The sequence below is a fragment of the Morone saxatilis genome, unplaced genomic scaffold (assembly GCF_004916995.1).
Source record: "Morone saxatilis isolate NCDOM2014 unplaced genomic scaffold, NCSU_SB_2.0 Contig22, whole genome shotgun sequence".
Lineage (NCBI taxonomy): Eukaryota > Metazoa > Chordata > Actinopteri > Moronidae > Morone > Morone saxatilis.
This window is the reverse complement of record NW_023339785.1, coordinates 24,159,196-24,176,767: the sequence shown is the minus strand read 5'-3', so window position 1 is coordinate 24,176,767 and position 17,572 is coordinate 24,159,196. Positions and strand designations below refer to the sequence as shown.

Below are 17,572 nucleotides of genomic sequence, written 5' to 3'. Positions count from 1 at the left end.
GTCCTCCTTTTGAGAAAATAACAACAAAAGGTCTTCTTTTATTATTATTATTATTATTATTTCTTTTATATTATTGTCAAACAATGTGTGTCAAAAAAGTAATTTCATTTGTTACATTTTCGTAAACCTGGAAAACTAATGGGCATTTGTATTTTTTCACGTGTTTCAAGGGATATTGAACCCAAAATCTATATGTTTAGACTCATCTGAAATTGACTTTTTTTTTTTTTTAATGCTGTATGCTGAACCTCAATCACACTTGCATCAAGAATCTCTGCAATCAAGAATACGTTTCCTGTTTCCCAGTATATTTAAGCCTCACATGGCCAAATATGCAACTACATACAACTGTTTTTAGTTTGCTGATGATGTAAAAGCTCACACATCCGTCCCATCTTTACTATCCATCTCGCATATACATTAGCTCAGGGTAATTTCATCGGACTGAAGGGAAAACAACCGACTCACCATCCTGATCCAATGATATAAAGGTTAAAGGAAAGGTTAATGGAAGTCATAAAATCCAGCCTTTAATCATATGCATACTGTCTCTATCTCTGGTACCATATTTATGTGCATATATTCCAATGCATGGTATACATTTAGCCAAATAAAAATAGAGTGATAACGCCACAGAAAATGTCACTATTGAAATCCAAATATCAAATTTTGTACAGCCATCTTTCAAACCTACAGGAGGTGAGTGTTTGATAGTCACATATTGTGTATTGTGCACTTTCTGTGCTTCAGTCCCATGACAGAAACAAACAGCAGAGAATTCTATAAGACAAATTTATTTCCAGAGTCACAGTCTGACGTTTTGAGGTTAAAAATCTGATGCATTATTGTATCTCGAATGCCTCCAGCAGCGGCAACGTCCTCTCCAATGCTGAAAATACAAACAGACAGAATTATAAAAAATGATGTAGTATCCAAGTATCCAAGCAGTTACAGAAAATTAAATAAAATAAATCATTGTGTCGTGGCAGCTCACCAGAGCGGCTGAATCCTCGGTCAGGTGTGCTGCTGCTGGAGGAAAGTCGGGCAGGTGGTTGGGATCAGGTCAGGCTCATCAGACATGATGTCGGGAGGAAAAGGGAGGCCATGGCTTCATGTCATACGGTGCAGCAGAGCACATGCCTTAACAACACGGCAGACGTTTGCTGGGTTGTTAAGCTTCCTGCCACCTGTTGCTGATGTCATAACGCCTTTTTTTGCTCTCTGGGATCGGGGAGTATTACTATTATGCCTCATGATTTTGAGTCATCCGCGGCCAAAGTTTGTGAGTACTGAAAAATGACATATTGAAAACTCCAGAGTAACATCTCTGCCCCAAATACACTGTGAACAGTTTTGATATACATTGCAATAAAACCTGAAAGACATGAAAGTACAACAAGAAGAACAATTACACTCCTCGACTCATCCTCGGAGCAATGGTAGTGTTTCCAAATTATGTTATTCTTGTTGATTAATCCAATCCCAGAGGGTGTAATATGAAAAATCTTTTTGCCAGGTTCAGAATAGACTCTGGAGAAAGAAGTATCCCTGAAGTGTTACCATTTCAAAGCAGCTGTTTCCCAGAAAACTACTAGTACTTTCTACTCTTTGGTCTCTTAATGGATGACTCTCTATTTAATTGTTCCATGACATAACCCTCAAACAGTGCCAAATCAGCCATTATGCACCATTACACAATGTGATTACCAGCTCATTTATATTTGCTTAAATCAATAGGAATGCAAAACACCATTAATTGGTAAACAGGTAAAATGTTCCATTAAAACGTTTAGTAAGGAAACCATCTAAAAAGGCTGGGCCTTGCCAAATTTGCATCTCTTCCAAAAAATATATTTCTTATAGGCTGCCATTTTATTCTGTTACAGGTGTGTCACCATTTCTCAACAAAGTCAAAAATCTCCCTGCATATTAGAGAAACTGCAAAAGTCAGCCTGGAGACGATTTATTTCATTCTATTTTGTTGTATTAACATTTTACTGTTTCATTATAATCCAATTATTTTGTTTAATATTTCATACATGTATTATTACTTATTGTGTAAGGTACTCATCTTTAATTGTAGTCTTATTTGATTCACTTTTTCTTTTTGTTGTTTTGGCATACAGTGGTCTCTCTCTGGATAATAATCTGTTTTGTTAATTGCTTGTAAAGTTTGTGTAAAACTTATTTGATTGATTGATTAATTGATTGATTGATTTACTGTTTTAACTATCTCTCTAATAAAACAAATTTAATGTCACTTTCAAAAAGCATTTGTTGCTCAAGCGTCACACACAGACACAATATTTAAATAAATATCTCCCTACTGACAAAGCAGAACCAAGAGAAATACATTCATAAATTTCCTCCAAATGTTTTCCCACCAATCCCTTGTGTATTTTTCTATCCAATATTTTGTTAGCTACTGTAGCCAAAACACACTTTATGACTTTAACTGTTGGACTGAAAACATGGCAACAAGAGGCTGTCAGAACTGCATGTTGTCGGAAGTAAAAATACATTTATATTTTTTATCAAATCAAACACCACTTCAATTCTATTCATGGTAATTAATTCAGTAATTTATTGACTATATAGTACTTTTGATTGGTAGTGGTAGAGTCCACCAGTCCCATGCTGGATTTATATTGCCTAATTAACCACTAGGAATTCACAGCTAAATAATGCAGCATGTAATCCAATATAATTGTATCTAATAATGATAACAGCCTCACTGTTTACTCACTGCTAGAGCTGCATTAAAAGAGTTACATGCAAGAACTGGAAACCCTTCCAAATTTGGGGCAGCATATCACCAGAAAGTTGGGGTGTCCACTATCATAGAAATGCACAGTCCCTCCCATAGGTCGTTCTGTCTGTCAACAAGCTTAACAACCAGTAATGTTACACAATTAGCTACCTTAATAAGCTATCACTAAATAGCCAACATTAGCATTAACAGCCTCTATTTCTATCACTTCTTTGCTGCTGAAGTGCTACTTCTTCATTCTCATGTTGGACTGAGGACAGATTGTCAAAAGCAAAAGCGCAGTCACAGGAATTTGTCACTGCGGTTAGCTCTAAACACAATTGTTATTCAAAGATGTTTGCGAAAAAAGAAAATGGTCATTCTTGGCTTCACTGCAAACAGATACGTACACCAGTAGCCCTTCTGTTGTATTTAGCTGCTCAAGCAGTATTTTCTGTTCCCACCATAAACACAGGTGTTTCCAAGTGAACAAGAACTGAAAATCGTACAACTTTAAAACCCAATGACACAAAATTGGACCTTAAAATGTCAACACTTTAGATATAGTCAGATTTAGGCCTAGCTGCAAAAACCAACAACAAATACAGTGATTCAACCTTCTGTAGAGGCACTAAATATCAAAATTTGAGTGGTATACGCCTCCACTCTGTTCATGCAGTGTTCATGAATGCAGCACCACACAGTTTGTTTCTCATAAGCTAAGGATGAGCTAATTAGTGAAATCATGTAATGCAGTGATTAAATAAGTAACAACACTCTCAGCCCTCCATGACATACGGTTGTCCATCCCTGCTTCACGTGTTGTTGAAAATGCTGTCAACAGGGCAAGTACTGTACCACACAGCATTTTTAAAAGGTGTGCTATCTGAAAACCCAGAGGGGAGTTTCCATAAATATTTCTTTCGCCTGCTGGCCAGCTGTGACCTTGCTCGGGCAGTGCAGTCACCCAATACTGAAGCTGTAAAGCTTTAATGATGTGTAGTCATGACACTGCACTCCGTATATTCCCTTGAGATCTATAGTTAACAAGATAGATCCCATTCAGTGAGATGAAAAGGGAAAATTAACTCTGCCAGACCTGTCTTAAAATTCATAAGGGCGTAGACAAATAGATTTTCTCGACTAACTCGGTCAGTGTTACCACAATGTTCAAACGTTCTGCTGTGGGTTAGCAGCTGAACAAGGTCTTACAGATACAAGGTTCAGCTCTGATGGATGGTTCCAATTTTAAAGACCTCGCTGTTATCTGGTGAATTTGCTTCCTGGAATCCAGTGTCTGTACCCCTTTGTAGGCATAAAAGGTGACTTTTGAACATTTTGATGGCAAATGTTGTCAGCTTAAATTCACAGAAGTAACAATGCATTGTAACGTTGATGCAGGGTCACAACTTTCTTAGAAACTTCTCAAACAACTCCTGCACTACATTCCACATCTCGGGCGTTCCAAATGTTTCTCTACAATGTCGATAAATGCACCACTTTTGAGTCGGCTCCTCATATTGTAGCTCCACGAAACGCTGCTTGAAGTAGGATACTTAAGGCCACACCAATCAAACATTCTCCAACAAACACAGGTGTTTGTTTGATATGCCGTGGCTGTCCTTCCTCATCTGGAGATGTTTGGGTAGATTTGACATGTTCAGTCTGTGTCTGATGAAGTTTGGTCAGTTTGCCGTGCTTTCAAACGGACTAATACCCCAACAGAACACACATATGACACATATCCATAGCAATGCAGCTCCTGCATGGCCAGTATTAGCGTTAAATGAGAGATGCAGTCCTTGTAATTAGTATTTTGACTTCTTGTGATGTAACCTTTTCCAACAGCCTGTAGTACTGCTTTAGTGCGACTCGAGAGGAGAGTACAAAACCAAGCCCCTTTGTGTTTTCTTCTTAATAACCAATGTTTTCTCCAGATTTCTTCAAATATTTCCAGCATTTCTCGATTTGATCAACTGTCTTGCTGGGTGCCATGGGCAGTTAGTTTTAAAAACACAATCAAGACAACTGCCAACATTAAAACGTCCCCTGTTGATGAGAATGATTGGTCGGTGTGCTATGAGCTTTACAGAATCTTTGGTGAAGCAATGACACACCAGACATTACTGAACATATTCTAATTTGTTTTATGACCAAAACCACTAATTTACAACATATTTAATTTGTTTTTCTACAACATCCACTCTTGCAATACAGTATCCACATGTAGCAATTAAAGCATTGTTAAACTATGAACTATGAACCTTTGTCGCCACTGAAGTCAAACAACGTATAAAGGGAGAGAAAGTCCAAGAGACCACTGTTTGTGTCCTGAAACCAAAAGTCAGTGTTGGCTACCTTTAAACTCATGAAATGTGTTATATTTAATTTGCTGGTTGTGAGCATTATTTGGGCTACTATTCATACTTGTTTACTTTCCAGTTAAATCTCAACTAGGTTATGTAGTGTACTTTACATCTTTAGTTAATTAAAAATGTTGAAATCTATCTACATAGATTTGAATAGACTGGGATTTAATGGACTGATTCACTTTCAGTTTCATACTGGATAAAATGCTATAAAAGCCCATATTCATGTAATCTTGTCCCCACAGACCATTTCAAACTGTTGGAACTCAAAGAGTTTTCTCATTTACATAATAAGTTTTGTTAGCTGGGAGCTTCAGGGCTCGTTGAGTTCCTCAAAGCGAACTCTGGTGTGTCTTGAGATGAAAGTGAAGGTCAAAGAAGAATTGTGAGCTTATCTTACAAATAAATCCACTCAGTGGGTGATATTTCAGAGCTGACCCCCCTTCATGCTGGTTTCCAGCTGTCAGACCACTTGGTTTGGGATTTAGTGCAACATGCAGAGAACCGCCATCTGCTCAGCTTTACTTCTCATGATGCACCACGCGCCATCCCACACTTAAAACTGACCAAATCTGTGCGGGACAGCTGACATTTATCACGACATACAGATATTTTGATATATAACAAATTTCAAGATGATGTATTATTCTCTTATAGAGCACATTATATTAGTTGTTTTGTCTTTTGTCTCAAAAGGTATAAATACAACTTTGACCATTAGTAGAGCTATGAAGGACGGACATTATTTGCATACATTTTAAGTTATTTTTATGCAAATTCAGATTGTGTGAATGGTCAGTCAACTTGTGGCAGTGTATCCATCATGCACCGCGTGGCCGGATCTTCTGCTGTCCATAGAAACTGACTATGATCCAATGACTTGACATCAGTCAATGGACCAAGGGTGTCTGTACCATAAGCATCCCATGTAGCAGCCCTTGGCCTTTTACTGCAGCAGTCTGGACACTAAAAGCTTGAACAATCAAGACAGAATAATCAGCAGCCCTACCAAAGAACAGATGTATTAAAAATGCAAGTTCATGAATGGATCTGGGTGACATTTAGAGTTCATCACCAGCCTGGTCTGCTGTGGATTACTATGTCCAGGTGGGACTGTCGTCTGGCTCTGAAAAGGTTGAGAACCACTGATCTACCGGCCTCAAGATCAATGAAGACTGTCAGACTCATTCATGCTTGGGTAAATTGATTTCCAGCTGGACACAGTTTTTGCAATTGCAGGGGCAACAAATTAGTTGAATTCAGTGAGTCTGGGCCATCAGCCAGGAACCAGCAATGCGAAACACAATGCAGCAATTCCACCAAGCAGTCAAACAAGCGAAAACATGCGTCTGCATTGACACGATAATTGCCTTCTCAGATTTAAACAATTACAGCCATTTCCATAGAACTGCTCTCCCAGAATACACTGGCACATTTGTATTTCTAAGTGGGTTTTTTTGCAGCCCAGGTAGGTGTATTGAGTCTGAGCTGAATGTGATTATGAATGAAGATAATCTGTCGGTTTGGTGACTTAATGAACTGTGACAGGACTTTGCTGATGATGAGGTAATGTGACTCTGACAGGGCAGATGGAGAGAGAATATGATGGATGGAGGGGAGGACGGTAGTTCACCGGTAGGAGAAAAGAAGAGGAGAAGAAAGGGTAGGAATATAAAGGAGAAAATCAGAGAGATGGGAAACCAGGCAGGGCAAGAGAGGAAGGAAGAGCAGAGTAATTAAGAGTAGAGGAAAGAGATTGAAAAGGGAGAAAAGAGAGGACGCTGAGAGGAGTAGAGGAAAGGTGAGGAGAAAGGTCCAAAGGAATGAATCAAATGGAAAGGACAAGAAAGGCAGGATAGAGGAGAGAGAAGGAGAATTAGAAAGGCGGGAGATGAATTGACATGAGAGTTGAGACGATGGGGTAGCCGACGGAAAGGGAGAGGGGGTAGAAAAGGAGATAAGAGAGGACAGGAGGGGGAGATCAGATGAATGAGGAGGCGACGGGAAGAACAATTGAGATTGGTGAACAATTCATCCAGTTTTCCACCTCCGATCGTTAGATTTTCACTCAGGGATTACTTCCAGATTGATGGAAAAGCAAGAACGAATGACTCATCTTTTTTGACTGTTTTGTATAGGACAGCTTAATGGAGCTGAAGGGAATGACAGAATGTGTCTGCTTATGTATTGATTTATAGCGATGGCAATGCTAATTTGTCACCGTGACAAGTGATGGGCTCTGGAGCTTGACTGTGACCGGATGATCGGAGGCTGCACATTTAGACGCTCAGATAAAAGAAAATGATCTTGGATGGAGATAAAGATAATTGCCCTGCTAGACCCACCCTCCGCATCTTGTTTGTTTGCTTTTTTTTGCTTCTTGACCCAACATCATTTTCTTTATACTCTTATCACTCTACAGTCAAGAGATCCACGTCCTGTTTAAGCTATTTTCAGCCAGTTAAAGTTAAAGGAACATTAAATTAATCTATTTCAGATGTTTAGGTCACTTTTTACTATTATTTCAACATCCTTTCAATTACTGTATTTCGACATGTCGTATAGGACCTGCTTCACATTGAAATACAGTCACTGAAATGAACAGACCACTAAAACATTTGGACATAGTCTCCATGACGTCACCCATAGGTTTCTGAAGAGCCTTAGTGTGGTCGGCTCTGGCCATTGCCATCTTGGCAGTCCTGACTCTGCCAGCTCCCAGCTAATCCAAAAATGGACAAATAACTTGGAGCTGAGGCAGGCTGAATGCAGCCTGGTTGCTGAAACCAGCCGCCTGTGACGGCACCCACCTGTCACTCAAAGCAGCCACACTCTTAATTAGTCCCCCTCCCACCGTAAACATATTTATTCCTGTAAATTTGGGAATTTTTTAATATTCTTTCATTATGTCCATCCAAACTTCCCCACTACTAGATATGATTAAAATATAGAAAAGGTTCCTAGGAAAGTCACAGAAACAAAGGCAGGAGCAGCTTGACATTGACAGAAAATCTGAAGAACCAAACATAGGTTTTCCTCGCTAACAATACATTTAATTCAATTAAAGACTCAACATTAACATTTAGTTTTTCTGAATTGTGTGAAATGGCTAACAAAAATAGGTAATGTCCTTGTGGTTCTCTAAGTTCTGATAACTTATACTGTCATATTGTGTGCAGAACTGTGCTCAGTGTCTTTTGGCAATGTTGGAGGTGGAGATTAAAAAGTGTGTTTCCTGTTCCAAGTGGCAATCAGTTACAATCGCAACGTTCTGAGTAAAAGGATTTGTGCAATCGAGAAATATAATTCTCTGCTTCACTTATGTTGTTATAATAAAACATAACATTTTGTGCAGAATTTTGTGTTTTTTTTAATTGCAGGAGGCGCTCGAAGGGGGTCTCGCCGAGGGTGTCATTCAAGATAGAACCGCCACTGCGGTATTGACAAGTACCAAAATGTAAGTGGTATCGGTGCATCCCGAATAAGGTGTTAAACATTTTGAACATGTGTGATTATAATAATCATCATCTTGATGTGGATTTTAATAAAGTGTTAAAACATAATTCTTTTCACAGTGTCCATGTTTGTCACATTGAATTTTTCCTTGGACATTGTTCTGGAGAGCCGCTCCACACACTCAACGCTCAGATGTCAGAGTTTCTCACCAGCATTTGAATGCATCACTGCAGCACATCTTTCAAACTAATTCATGTATTCAGCTGTATAACCATTTAACAAAAACAAAACATTGCAAAATCATAAAACCCAACATGATGATTACTTCACTGTTGCTGTGTACAGTAGGGAAACATTTTGACACCAAAACATAAAAACTAAAAGTGCTGGTTTATTTAGACTTTGAGGACAGTGCTTATTACCACGAGGGTGTAAATGTGAGCTGTTGAATGAGAAACACTGCACGTGTCCTCTGACACATTAACCTGCTTTCCATAAACTTTTTCAGCATTTGGTCGCCAGTAGAGGACTGCATTGGGATTGGCATCCCGCAGAAGGCAAATCTTGTGGAAGCAGGCGGTCAATAAATAAACTGCGGGATTTAGTGCTAAATGAAGATGGTCACTACAATACAAAGGCAAAGCAAAGCAGTCTGACATTTGGTCACATGCAGCCGAGGAGAATGTAACTCTTCTAACTCACTTCTATATTATTTCTGATTGATTTTTTCTACAACTGTGTGTTTGAGGGGTCCTACAGTAAGTGCCCGGGTTATTTATGCGCAGCGTTGCTCTTGAAGGCTTGTAGTCCACATCAGTCTGTGGCTACTATCAGATTTACACATCGATTACAGTGAGTCATCAACTACAGCTTCGCTACTTTTTCATCCAGAAGTCCTTGACTGTGAGCCAAGATGGCAAATCTCCCAGCCTGCATCTGCAGAGCAAGAGTCTGGATTGTCACTGTTTTCAGAGAGTGACGGTGACAAATATTCTGTCAGTGTTGCATTTTTATAAAGCTACAACAACATGTTATGCAGTGTTTGGTGTCCAATCGTGTGCAGCAGCCAAACACTGTGTCCTTGAGTAAGACATCAAGTAATCTCTTGAAGTGGCTCAGCATAGCAGTGGCAGAAAAATGCAGATGCAAAGAAAAGTTGCAGAGAACTGAGCTCTCAAGGAGTGAAACAGCTTCTCCAACCAGACCTGTCCTGCTCGAGATCTCGTAATACGGAGGAAGTGTCAAAAAACTGCAGTCTACACAGAAAGCTTTATCATCAATAAGCAGGTAGTGTAGCAGTTCACTTTGACTGCTGTCAATGGACACGATGTGGAAATTGTATCTGCCTCCTATAATACAGGATAGTAGTGTATAATGTATAGTAGTATCTACAATGCAATAATAATTCTTTCTGTTTCAAAACTGTGTGTTTTAGTGACATTTTAGTATTTCCTTTTTCTGCAGGAAATTGAAACTTAGTTCATGTGATAACTAAATACATTAATATATTTATATATTATCATTTAGTATATGAATATAATATATATAATTGAATATAAGAAAATAGAAGAAGTTCATAGAGACATTACCTCCAGAAAAATGGAATAAAGTTTGGTAATACACTTCCATCACCATTCAGGTACTACATGGATATTATGGGGTCCTTACAGTATAAAAGTAGAAGATCAAAACTGCACAGCAAAGTGAGATTATGTTAAAAGCTTTTAACTGTCATTCTGTCAGATATTCTCCTCCATAGCTGATAACCCTTTACCTGCTTTCCTGAGTTTCTTGTTCCTGAACACGGACACGATGACCAGCAGGTTCCCGATAACATCCACCACGATGGTCGTGATCAGGACGCCGGCCAGCAGGGTCACCACCCAGGGGAAGGACTGGTGCTGCTGACCCGGAGCCCCCTCCTCTCCTGCCGGCGTGGAGTTGCGGGGCACCAGGGTCCCTTCCACCATGGTGGGCTCATGGTCCTCCAGAGACATCAGTTGCGGCAGGTGCCTCGGGTCGACGAGTCCCATCGGGTCGTGGTCGAGGAAGGTCGGTCCATTCAGCATACCGCACGGCGGTCCAGAGAGGCTGGAAGTCAGTCAGAGTTGGGGTGCTGATAGAAAGTCCCTGTGCACACTGACGTCATTAAAAATGCTTGACGACATGAACAGTTTGTGTTTTCATTTGAGTGACCAGAATCACTGATATCTAATGGTTATAAACACGAATTTACAGACCTGCCAGCAGCCACAGTAACTGCACTGAACTGATGCATGAGAACTGCAGACCTGACAGAGATCTGAGCCACGACCCGGTCTCCCTTGATACAAACTTTCTCTAAATCACCTCAGTGTGTCCGCGCTGATAGAAAAGCATCAACCTGCTGCACCATCACAAGGAATCTAACACGGACTAACACTTGATAATAAACGGACACACACTAAATAAATGTACTAACTTATATTCCAGTAATTAATGAGAACACATGATCAGTTTCAACTTTTTTTCATCAGTTGATGGTTTAATTCCTGGTTTTGGGGGATGCTGCAGCCCCTCAGCATCCCTTCTTCCTGCGTCCATGCGGCTGTGAGTCTAGGAGCACCGGGGAACTGCGCGTCGTTGCGCGCAATGGCACCGGAGCGACGAGTCTAGAACTAGTAGAGTTTAACAATGACTAGTCCCGCTGTCTACCTGTGTAGGTTGTTTAATCTGGCCATTTACGCTCAAGGTTTCCTCAGTGATCAACAGTCAGAGAGAGAAAACGCAATAAAAGTCTTTTAAATACAAGCAGGCGGTTTCCAGTCCGTCATTCAGTTCCCATTTCAACTGGAAAAAACTGCCGGTCAGCTTTTTGTCAATCGAGTCCTTTCCTGATGCCTCCACTCTGAGGGTTCATTCACAAATCCGCTCCGTTAGTCATGAGTCCGCTTCATTCAGTTCCAGGATCCGGTCTGTCCGCCATTCAGACTCTCAAGTGCAGAAAGCAACTTCAACTCTGAGCGTCTGAGTCCTTGTACGAGCCTTATAGCGCCAACAAGGATGCTCTCTCTCTCTCTCTCTCTCTCTCTCCTGTGCTGTGGTTGTGCTCTTCATATGATCCACCAGTGATGCGCTCTCTTCATGTCCTTTCCTCTGTTCTGGACTTTTTCCCTTTCTGTCTATTTTCTCCTCCTGTGTTGTTTGTCCTTTTCCCATTTCTCTGATTCCAACCCCAATCTGTTCATCTGTCCAGGGTTTCACCTGTGCGCAGAACGCTTTCATTTGATCCCCAGTGATGCTCTCTCTCGCTCAGCTTCTTATCGCCTCTTCCAGATGAGGTTGCGCGTGCCCTCACGCACCTCTCGGGTGCGCGCCTCACGGTCTCCCCTGAAGGCTCCATGGGACGGTTCGTGTCCCTCTGGTGTGTGGAAGAACTCACAGTCCATCTCTGATTCTCAGCAGTGAACTAACCTCGACCTTTTTCCGTATCAACTGTTTTATTCCCTATAACGTGTCCATTAACGGAACTGCCGCCCTATTCAGACTTCAGCTCTAATGTGCGATCTCTATTAACCTAAATTAAATGTACTATATGAATACCATGGGATTTTTTTTTGTGCTAAGTGCCTATGATATATATGATTTAAAATCTCATAAATTAACAAAAGGCAACAGTAAACTCACTGCTGAGTGCCTCAGACACATTATGCAGCTGTATCAGGTAATAATACTAGTGAGGATATTTAGCTGTTGGATGCCAGCCAGTCAGTTAATGGTAGATAAAAAAAAATGGCAGAGCTATTATTTAAAAATCCCCTTCACAGTTATTGCCTTTTTGAATTTGCCTTATGACCAGTCATAATGGACGAGTCCTCAGTCCCATGGTTATATCATTCGTCATTAATCATTTCCACAACTTCAAAAGACTTACCCGGAGCCCTCAAACAACGGAAACAATGCCAAGTTTGAATGCTACAGTGCTACATGACAGGGGGCACAGGGCCACCCCACCTCTGTGTAAAAGTGACAGAAGATTAGACGACAAGGCGATTACATTTGGTGTAACCTAAGCAATTATGGGACTCATATTTATGCAGCCACATTTTTTTTTCTCTCAGATGGGCAGCTCAGCCTTTGAGAGCAAATGAGCCAATTCTATGTGAGAAAGAGTGAGAAGCTCAGTTCTCAAAACAGGGCTCAGAAACCAGAAAAGCAGGCTTCAGGACTTTATCACATTGATGTCAGTGAAATATGTGGACTCTGTATGTGCACTGGTGCACTGGTGTTTTTCCTGTACTTCATAACTCCAAATTCGTGCATAACTCCCCACTAGAGAATACAAATATGTCAAAATTGAATTTGGGCACTTAAACAGTAAGTTGGATGTCTTGTAATAGTGAAAAATGATGTATCAGGCACAACTATTGCTCAATTTTGATGAAACTAGAGGGGTTGATACATTTTGGCACCATGTTCATGGTTATCTTTAAATATGACTTTATTTGGCCTGATGAGGGCGCTGTAATTAAAGGTCAATATCATTCTTCCTAGCTCCAACTGACACTGGAATTTCTGCACACATACACTTGTCTTTACAATTTGCATTGTTTAGTTATTTTTATTTATGAATCACTTTTTATTGCCAATGTGTGAACGGGTTGTAACATAACTTAAATAATGAGATCTTCCCTGACTTTCTCGGTTGCCTGTGGACAGATGCTATGCTTCTATGCAGGGATGTGGGTCGGACTTCCAGAAAAATCTAAAGTTTGTGATGCGTTCCCGAGTGCCCTCTCTCGCCACTTCACTACAGTGTCAACAATGTGCAACACTACCTAACGTGAGTTTATCAATGGAGTCCGCTAACGTCCCCAACTGACACCCACCACACCACCAAGTCCAAAGTCAAAGCTAACATTACTGCAAAGCTTGTGAAATGTGATATTGTGGTTTTAGCTGGCTAACATTACCTTTATTACTAACACTAGAGTGGCCACCTTCAGTGTGGAAAGATAAGGGACACCTTGGCAGCGGCCCAATGCTGTGGTGGACGCTAATCAAGCGGGGGATCTGGGGTTCCTCTGTGGGAGTGTCAGACACTTTATTTCATCCTTTCTGGTGATGATTTTATTCACCATGTAGTGCTTTTTATGCATCAATTTTAAAAAAGTCCTCTGCTACTCTCAACAAGAAAGTAAATGAAATAAAGAGTCAATAGAGTAAGTCGCAGTTTCATCAATTACAAGAAGGTTCAAAACATCACATCATAGACATGAGCAAAATGTATGGTCTGTTAAATTAAAATAAATTCCTTACTTAAGTGTGAAACTGATCAGCTCTCCTGGATTCCTGGATATAGGCACTGGAATAAAGATCCACCTGTTCCAGAGTGAGGGAAATGTGGAGAAACAATAAAGGTAATTTATCTAGGTTGAGTGAATTTATACTGTATATCGGCCTATATATAAAATTGAATTAGCCTAGCCTTTGGAAGATTAAGTGGATTATTGGTTAAATCTCTCTATCTAACGCTCACACATACACACACGCTCTTATCCACGGAGAGGGGCGGGTCTTCGGCTGACATCCTCAGAGAACTGGTAATGTGAGTATCTGAAGAAAGATGATGACTCCAAACGACTGACTTTATCTCAGTGCTTTAAACACAGTACGATCTAATAACAACAGTACAGTTCTGAGGTTTCATGAATTGAGTTCTAGACTCTGCTCTGGTGCTGCTCGGATGTAGTAGTCCTCTGCTGAATGTTGCTTGAGGTCACACACTCCACCATAGGCGACAGAAAATACTCAATTAATTCCCATTCCCACTGACAGGACTGATCCACTTGTGGTCTGCCATTCAGATCTGTATTTGGACCGCCTCTTACTTTTTACAGCGTACTTGAGCTGGAGGTATTCATTGAAATAAACCTATTGGTTTTATTATTTCTAATGTTATCCAAGTCAGGTAAAAACATGTTGTATACATTAGAGCCTAAAGATACACAAATTGCGTCCCATATTGATTATTATTTTTCAATGTGAGATGATCCCATATTTACGGGCCGGGTGGCAACCCTCCCTAACATGGACAAATTTCTGGTTTGGTTTTGGTGGCTGATGGGGGGATTTGTAAACAGCAAGCTGGTTAGTAGCACAGAGTCAATGGTCCACATATAATATAGGAACATTGCTGATAGTAATACTATTCTAAATATGATATTGTTATTGCCCAGCATTCAGTCTAGTCAATGTCACTTTTTGCCCATGCCCGGGCAAAACTGTGCAGGAGTGCAAGCGCGAGCAATAGAATGCTGACTGCAGTTTACTTAATGGCCACTGGTAACAAAAGTTTTCTGAAAGTAATGAACCTTTAACAGGCATCTGAAAAATGTAACTTCACTGACTGTTTCTTGTTGGAAGTCTTGACAACCATTGCACCTGTAGTCACACCCAACAGTGATGTCAACACTTTTTTTTTTTTGAACACAAAAAAGGTTTTTCAGCTGATGCGTAGTTATTCTTCAATGCAGATTCAGACGATATTCGTCCAACTTTGATGAGACTTGCAGGAAAGATACATTCAGGCAACTACCTCCGAACTTAAACTGAACCACAAATAGCAGCACAGGAATATGGGAAACCTCACAGCAGCTCATATTAAAACAGTTCAACTCATGGTACATGATGGAGTGGATAAGGAGATGGATCTAGACCATGGGCGCAGGTCCAAAACAAGAGAAGAAAGAAGAGGAAGGGGGGGGGGGCTGGGGTATAAAAAGACAAGACGGTGCCCAGAGAATCTGAATCATTCATTTCCACATCAAACGCAACGTTCGCCAAGTCTTTGGATTTTCATCCAAACAGGGCAAATACTCCTCTCCCTCATCTGACATGCACTTTGTTGGTGCTTAAAATATCTCCTCTATGAATATTATGACTCAGTGTGTTAGTTGCATGTAAGCATCCAAACACACACACACACACACTTAACACACACAGTATATGCAAATACACCTGTGCTTTATTGGAATGTTTGACCAAACAAGGCGAAGCATGCTTTATGAATGATGATACGTTGTGAATACACCAACACTCAACACGTGCAAAAACACTCACGCACAGAGATGCAGAAAACCTCATGTTTACAGAAAACCACATCGAAAGAGAAACAAACACACAGTAGTTGTTTTTTATTAACATATTCCATCTCCTGTGCATCATGCATAAATAAGTCTGTAATTTCAGAGCACGTTCACACTCAGCATCTTATGAGAGGTTTATTTTAGACCCTGAGGCATTCACTCCCTGAGTTCAGTCAAAATAACAGCACAGAAACATACCTGAAAATGAGGACGGATGTCTCATGATCAGCAGTTGAGCAGGCATGGAAAAAGTAGAAAAACTAAATCAAGCACGAAAGTCAGGACTGATTAAAAGTTCCCTTCAAGATCAAAGATCAAAAGTTATGTTTTATTTATTTATTTTTTAAATATAGCAGTCAAAAAAGTAACTAAACAACAAAACAGGTTGTTCGCCATTGCCTTAAAAAAATGGTACGACTGTTTTCTGATCTGACATCTTTATTAGCAGGACGGCCTTCTAAAACCATCACAAAGGATGGTCTTAAGATCTGATATTAAGAAGTTTTGCAACAACATGACATCACTTCTGTCTTTCAGCCAAGAGGTCACATGTCAGGAAAACGTATACATCAGTCTTTCTAGGTGTTTGTACAAACAACCAATTAAGTTCTGGTGAGGACGGATGAGGTCGCACACCCTCCTCTCACACCTTTCCGACGTCAAAACTTTGGAATGGCTGCCTCTCACTAATTTGTTTTGTAACTTTCTGACAATCTGACAAATGATTGGCCAGGTAGGCAGAGGTGAGACACATCGCCTCATACTGCTGGCAACATAGCAAAATAGTGTAACAATGTGTGAATACATACAAACGTAGCTATTATATTTTCTCTATAGAACATGTATCATATATGATGTACTACTATGTATCTGTCTCAGTGCAAACAATAGATCCAGTTTCTCATGAATAAATATTTCATGTGCTGTGACACCTTTAGCAGCCTCACTTATTGATTCCATTTATTCATGTAATTTAGGAGCGTTTTGCTGCAGTAAATCACCTGTTGTTTCCTGCTGTATACAGTCCTATAGGTGTGGAACAATGAGGTGCAATTTTAGACCATATCTCCCAGAAATCTCTACAGCCTAGCTTGAGAGGTGTGGGGCTGTGAAATAGGTTTTTTCTGACCTTTGACCCGTCCCTCTGTCCTGTTGGTTCATTACTGCCCATAGTCACAACAGAATTGTGTGTGAATTGCTGTTTCCACAAAACTATTTATTAAAGTACAGCAGAGCTTGGCCTCACATGACGGCGAGGCACATGTAAACACTCACACACACACCTTCCCACAGAGACATGCATGTGCGGGTACACACACCTTCCCACAGGGTCTAACATGCACACACACACATACATGCTCCTGCAGAGCCATGTTGCCTACATTAGTGCTCTCATAGATCCCATTGAAGGTGTTTTATTTTGTTGATTTCCAGGAATCACTGTGATGCTGTATGTGTGTGGAAGGGGAGATGCAAACGGAGGTCAAAGCCTCTATGACACACACACAAAAAGGCACGCGCTCTTGTACCTTTTGATTAATATAAATGGATATTAATGCACATGTCCAAATCTACATATTTATGAATATTCCTTAACCTGTGAACTATACATGATCTATGAATTGGATATAACTAATAAGGTGTGTGCAGTTTTTTAAATCTTACATCTACACACCGGTCACATGTATATAGAAATTAAAATGAAAACCTGAAGAAATAAGTGGAGAAACATAATAAATGCAGATGCCTCTATACAGGTCACAAGGGCTCACTGAAAGGTTTAATGCGTATGAAAATGAATCCTATATATGTAATATGCATGTTGCCACATCTCAACAAGTTAATTAAATTAAATTCAACTCAATTTTATT

The 17,572-nt window shown here is 40.2% G+C and overlaps 1 protein-coding gene and 1 long non-coding RNA gene across 2 annotated transcripts in view; one reads left to right on the top strand and one right to left on the bottom strand.

Annotated features, from left to right (window-relative positions):
• The window catches only part of mtnr1al (melatonin receptor type 1A like), a 17,055-nt gene extending 6,350 nt beyond the window's left edge, over positions 1-10,705 (bottom strand). The window contains exon 1 of the mRNA XM_035668976.1: positions 10,349-10,705. Within this exon, the coding sequence (XP_035524869.1) occupies positions 10,349-10,643 (295 nt within the window). The 5' untranslated portion in view covers positions 10,644-10,705. The remainder of the gene's footprint in view (positions 1-10,348) is intronic.
• The window catches only part of LOC118333375, a 598,798-nt gene that overhangs the window by 388,241 nt on the left and 192,985 nt on the right, over positions 1-17,572 (top strand). The gene's annotated exons all lie outside the window — the stretch shown is intronic.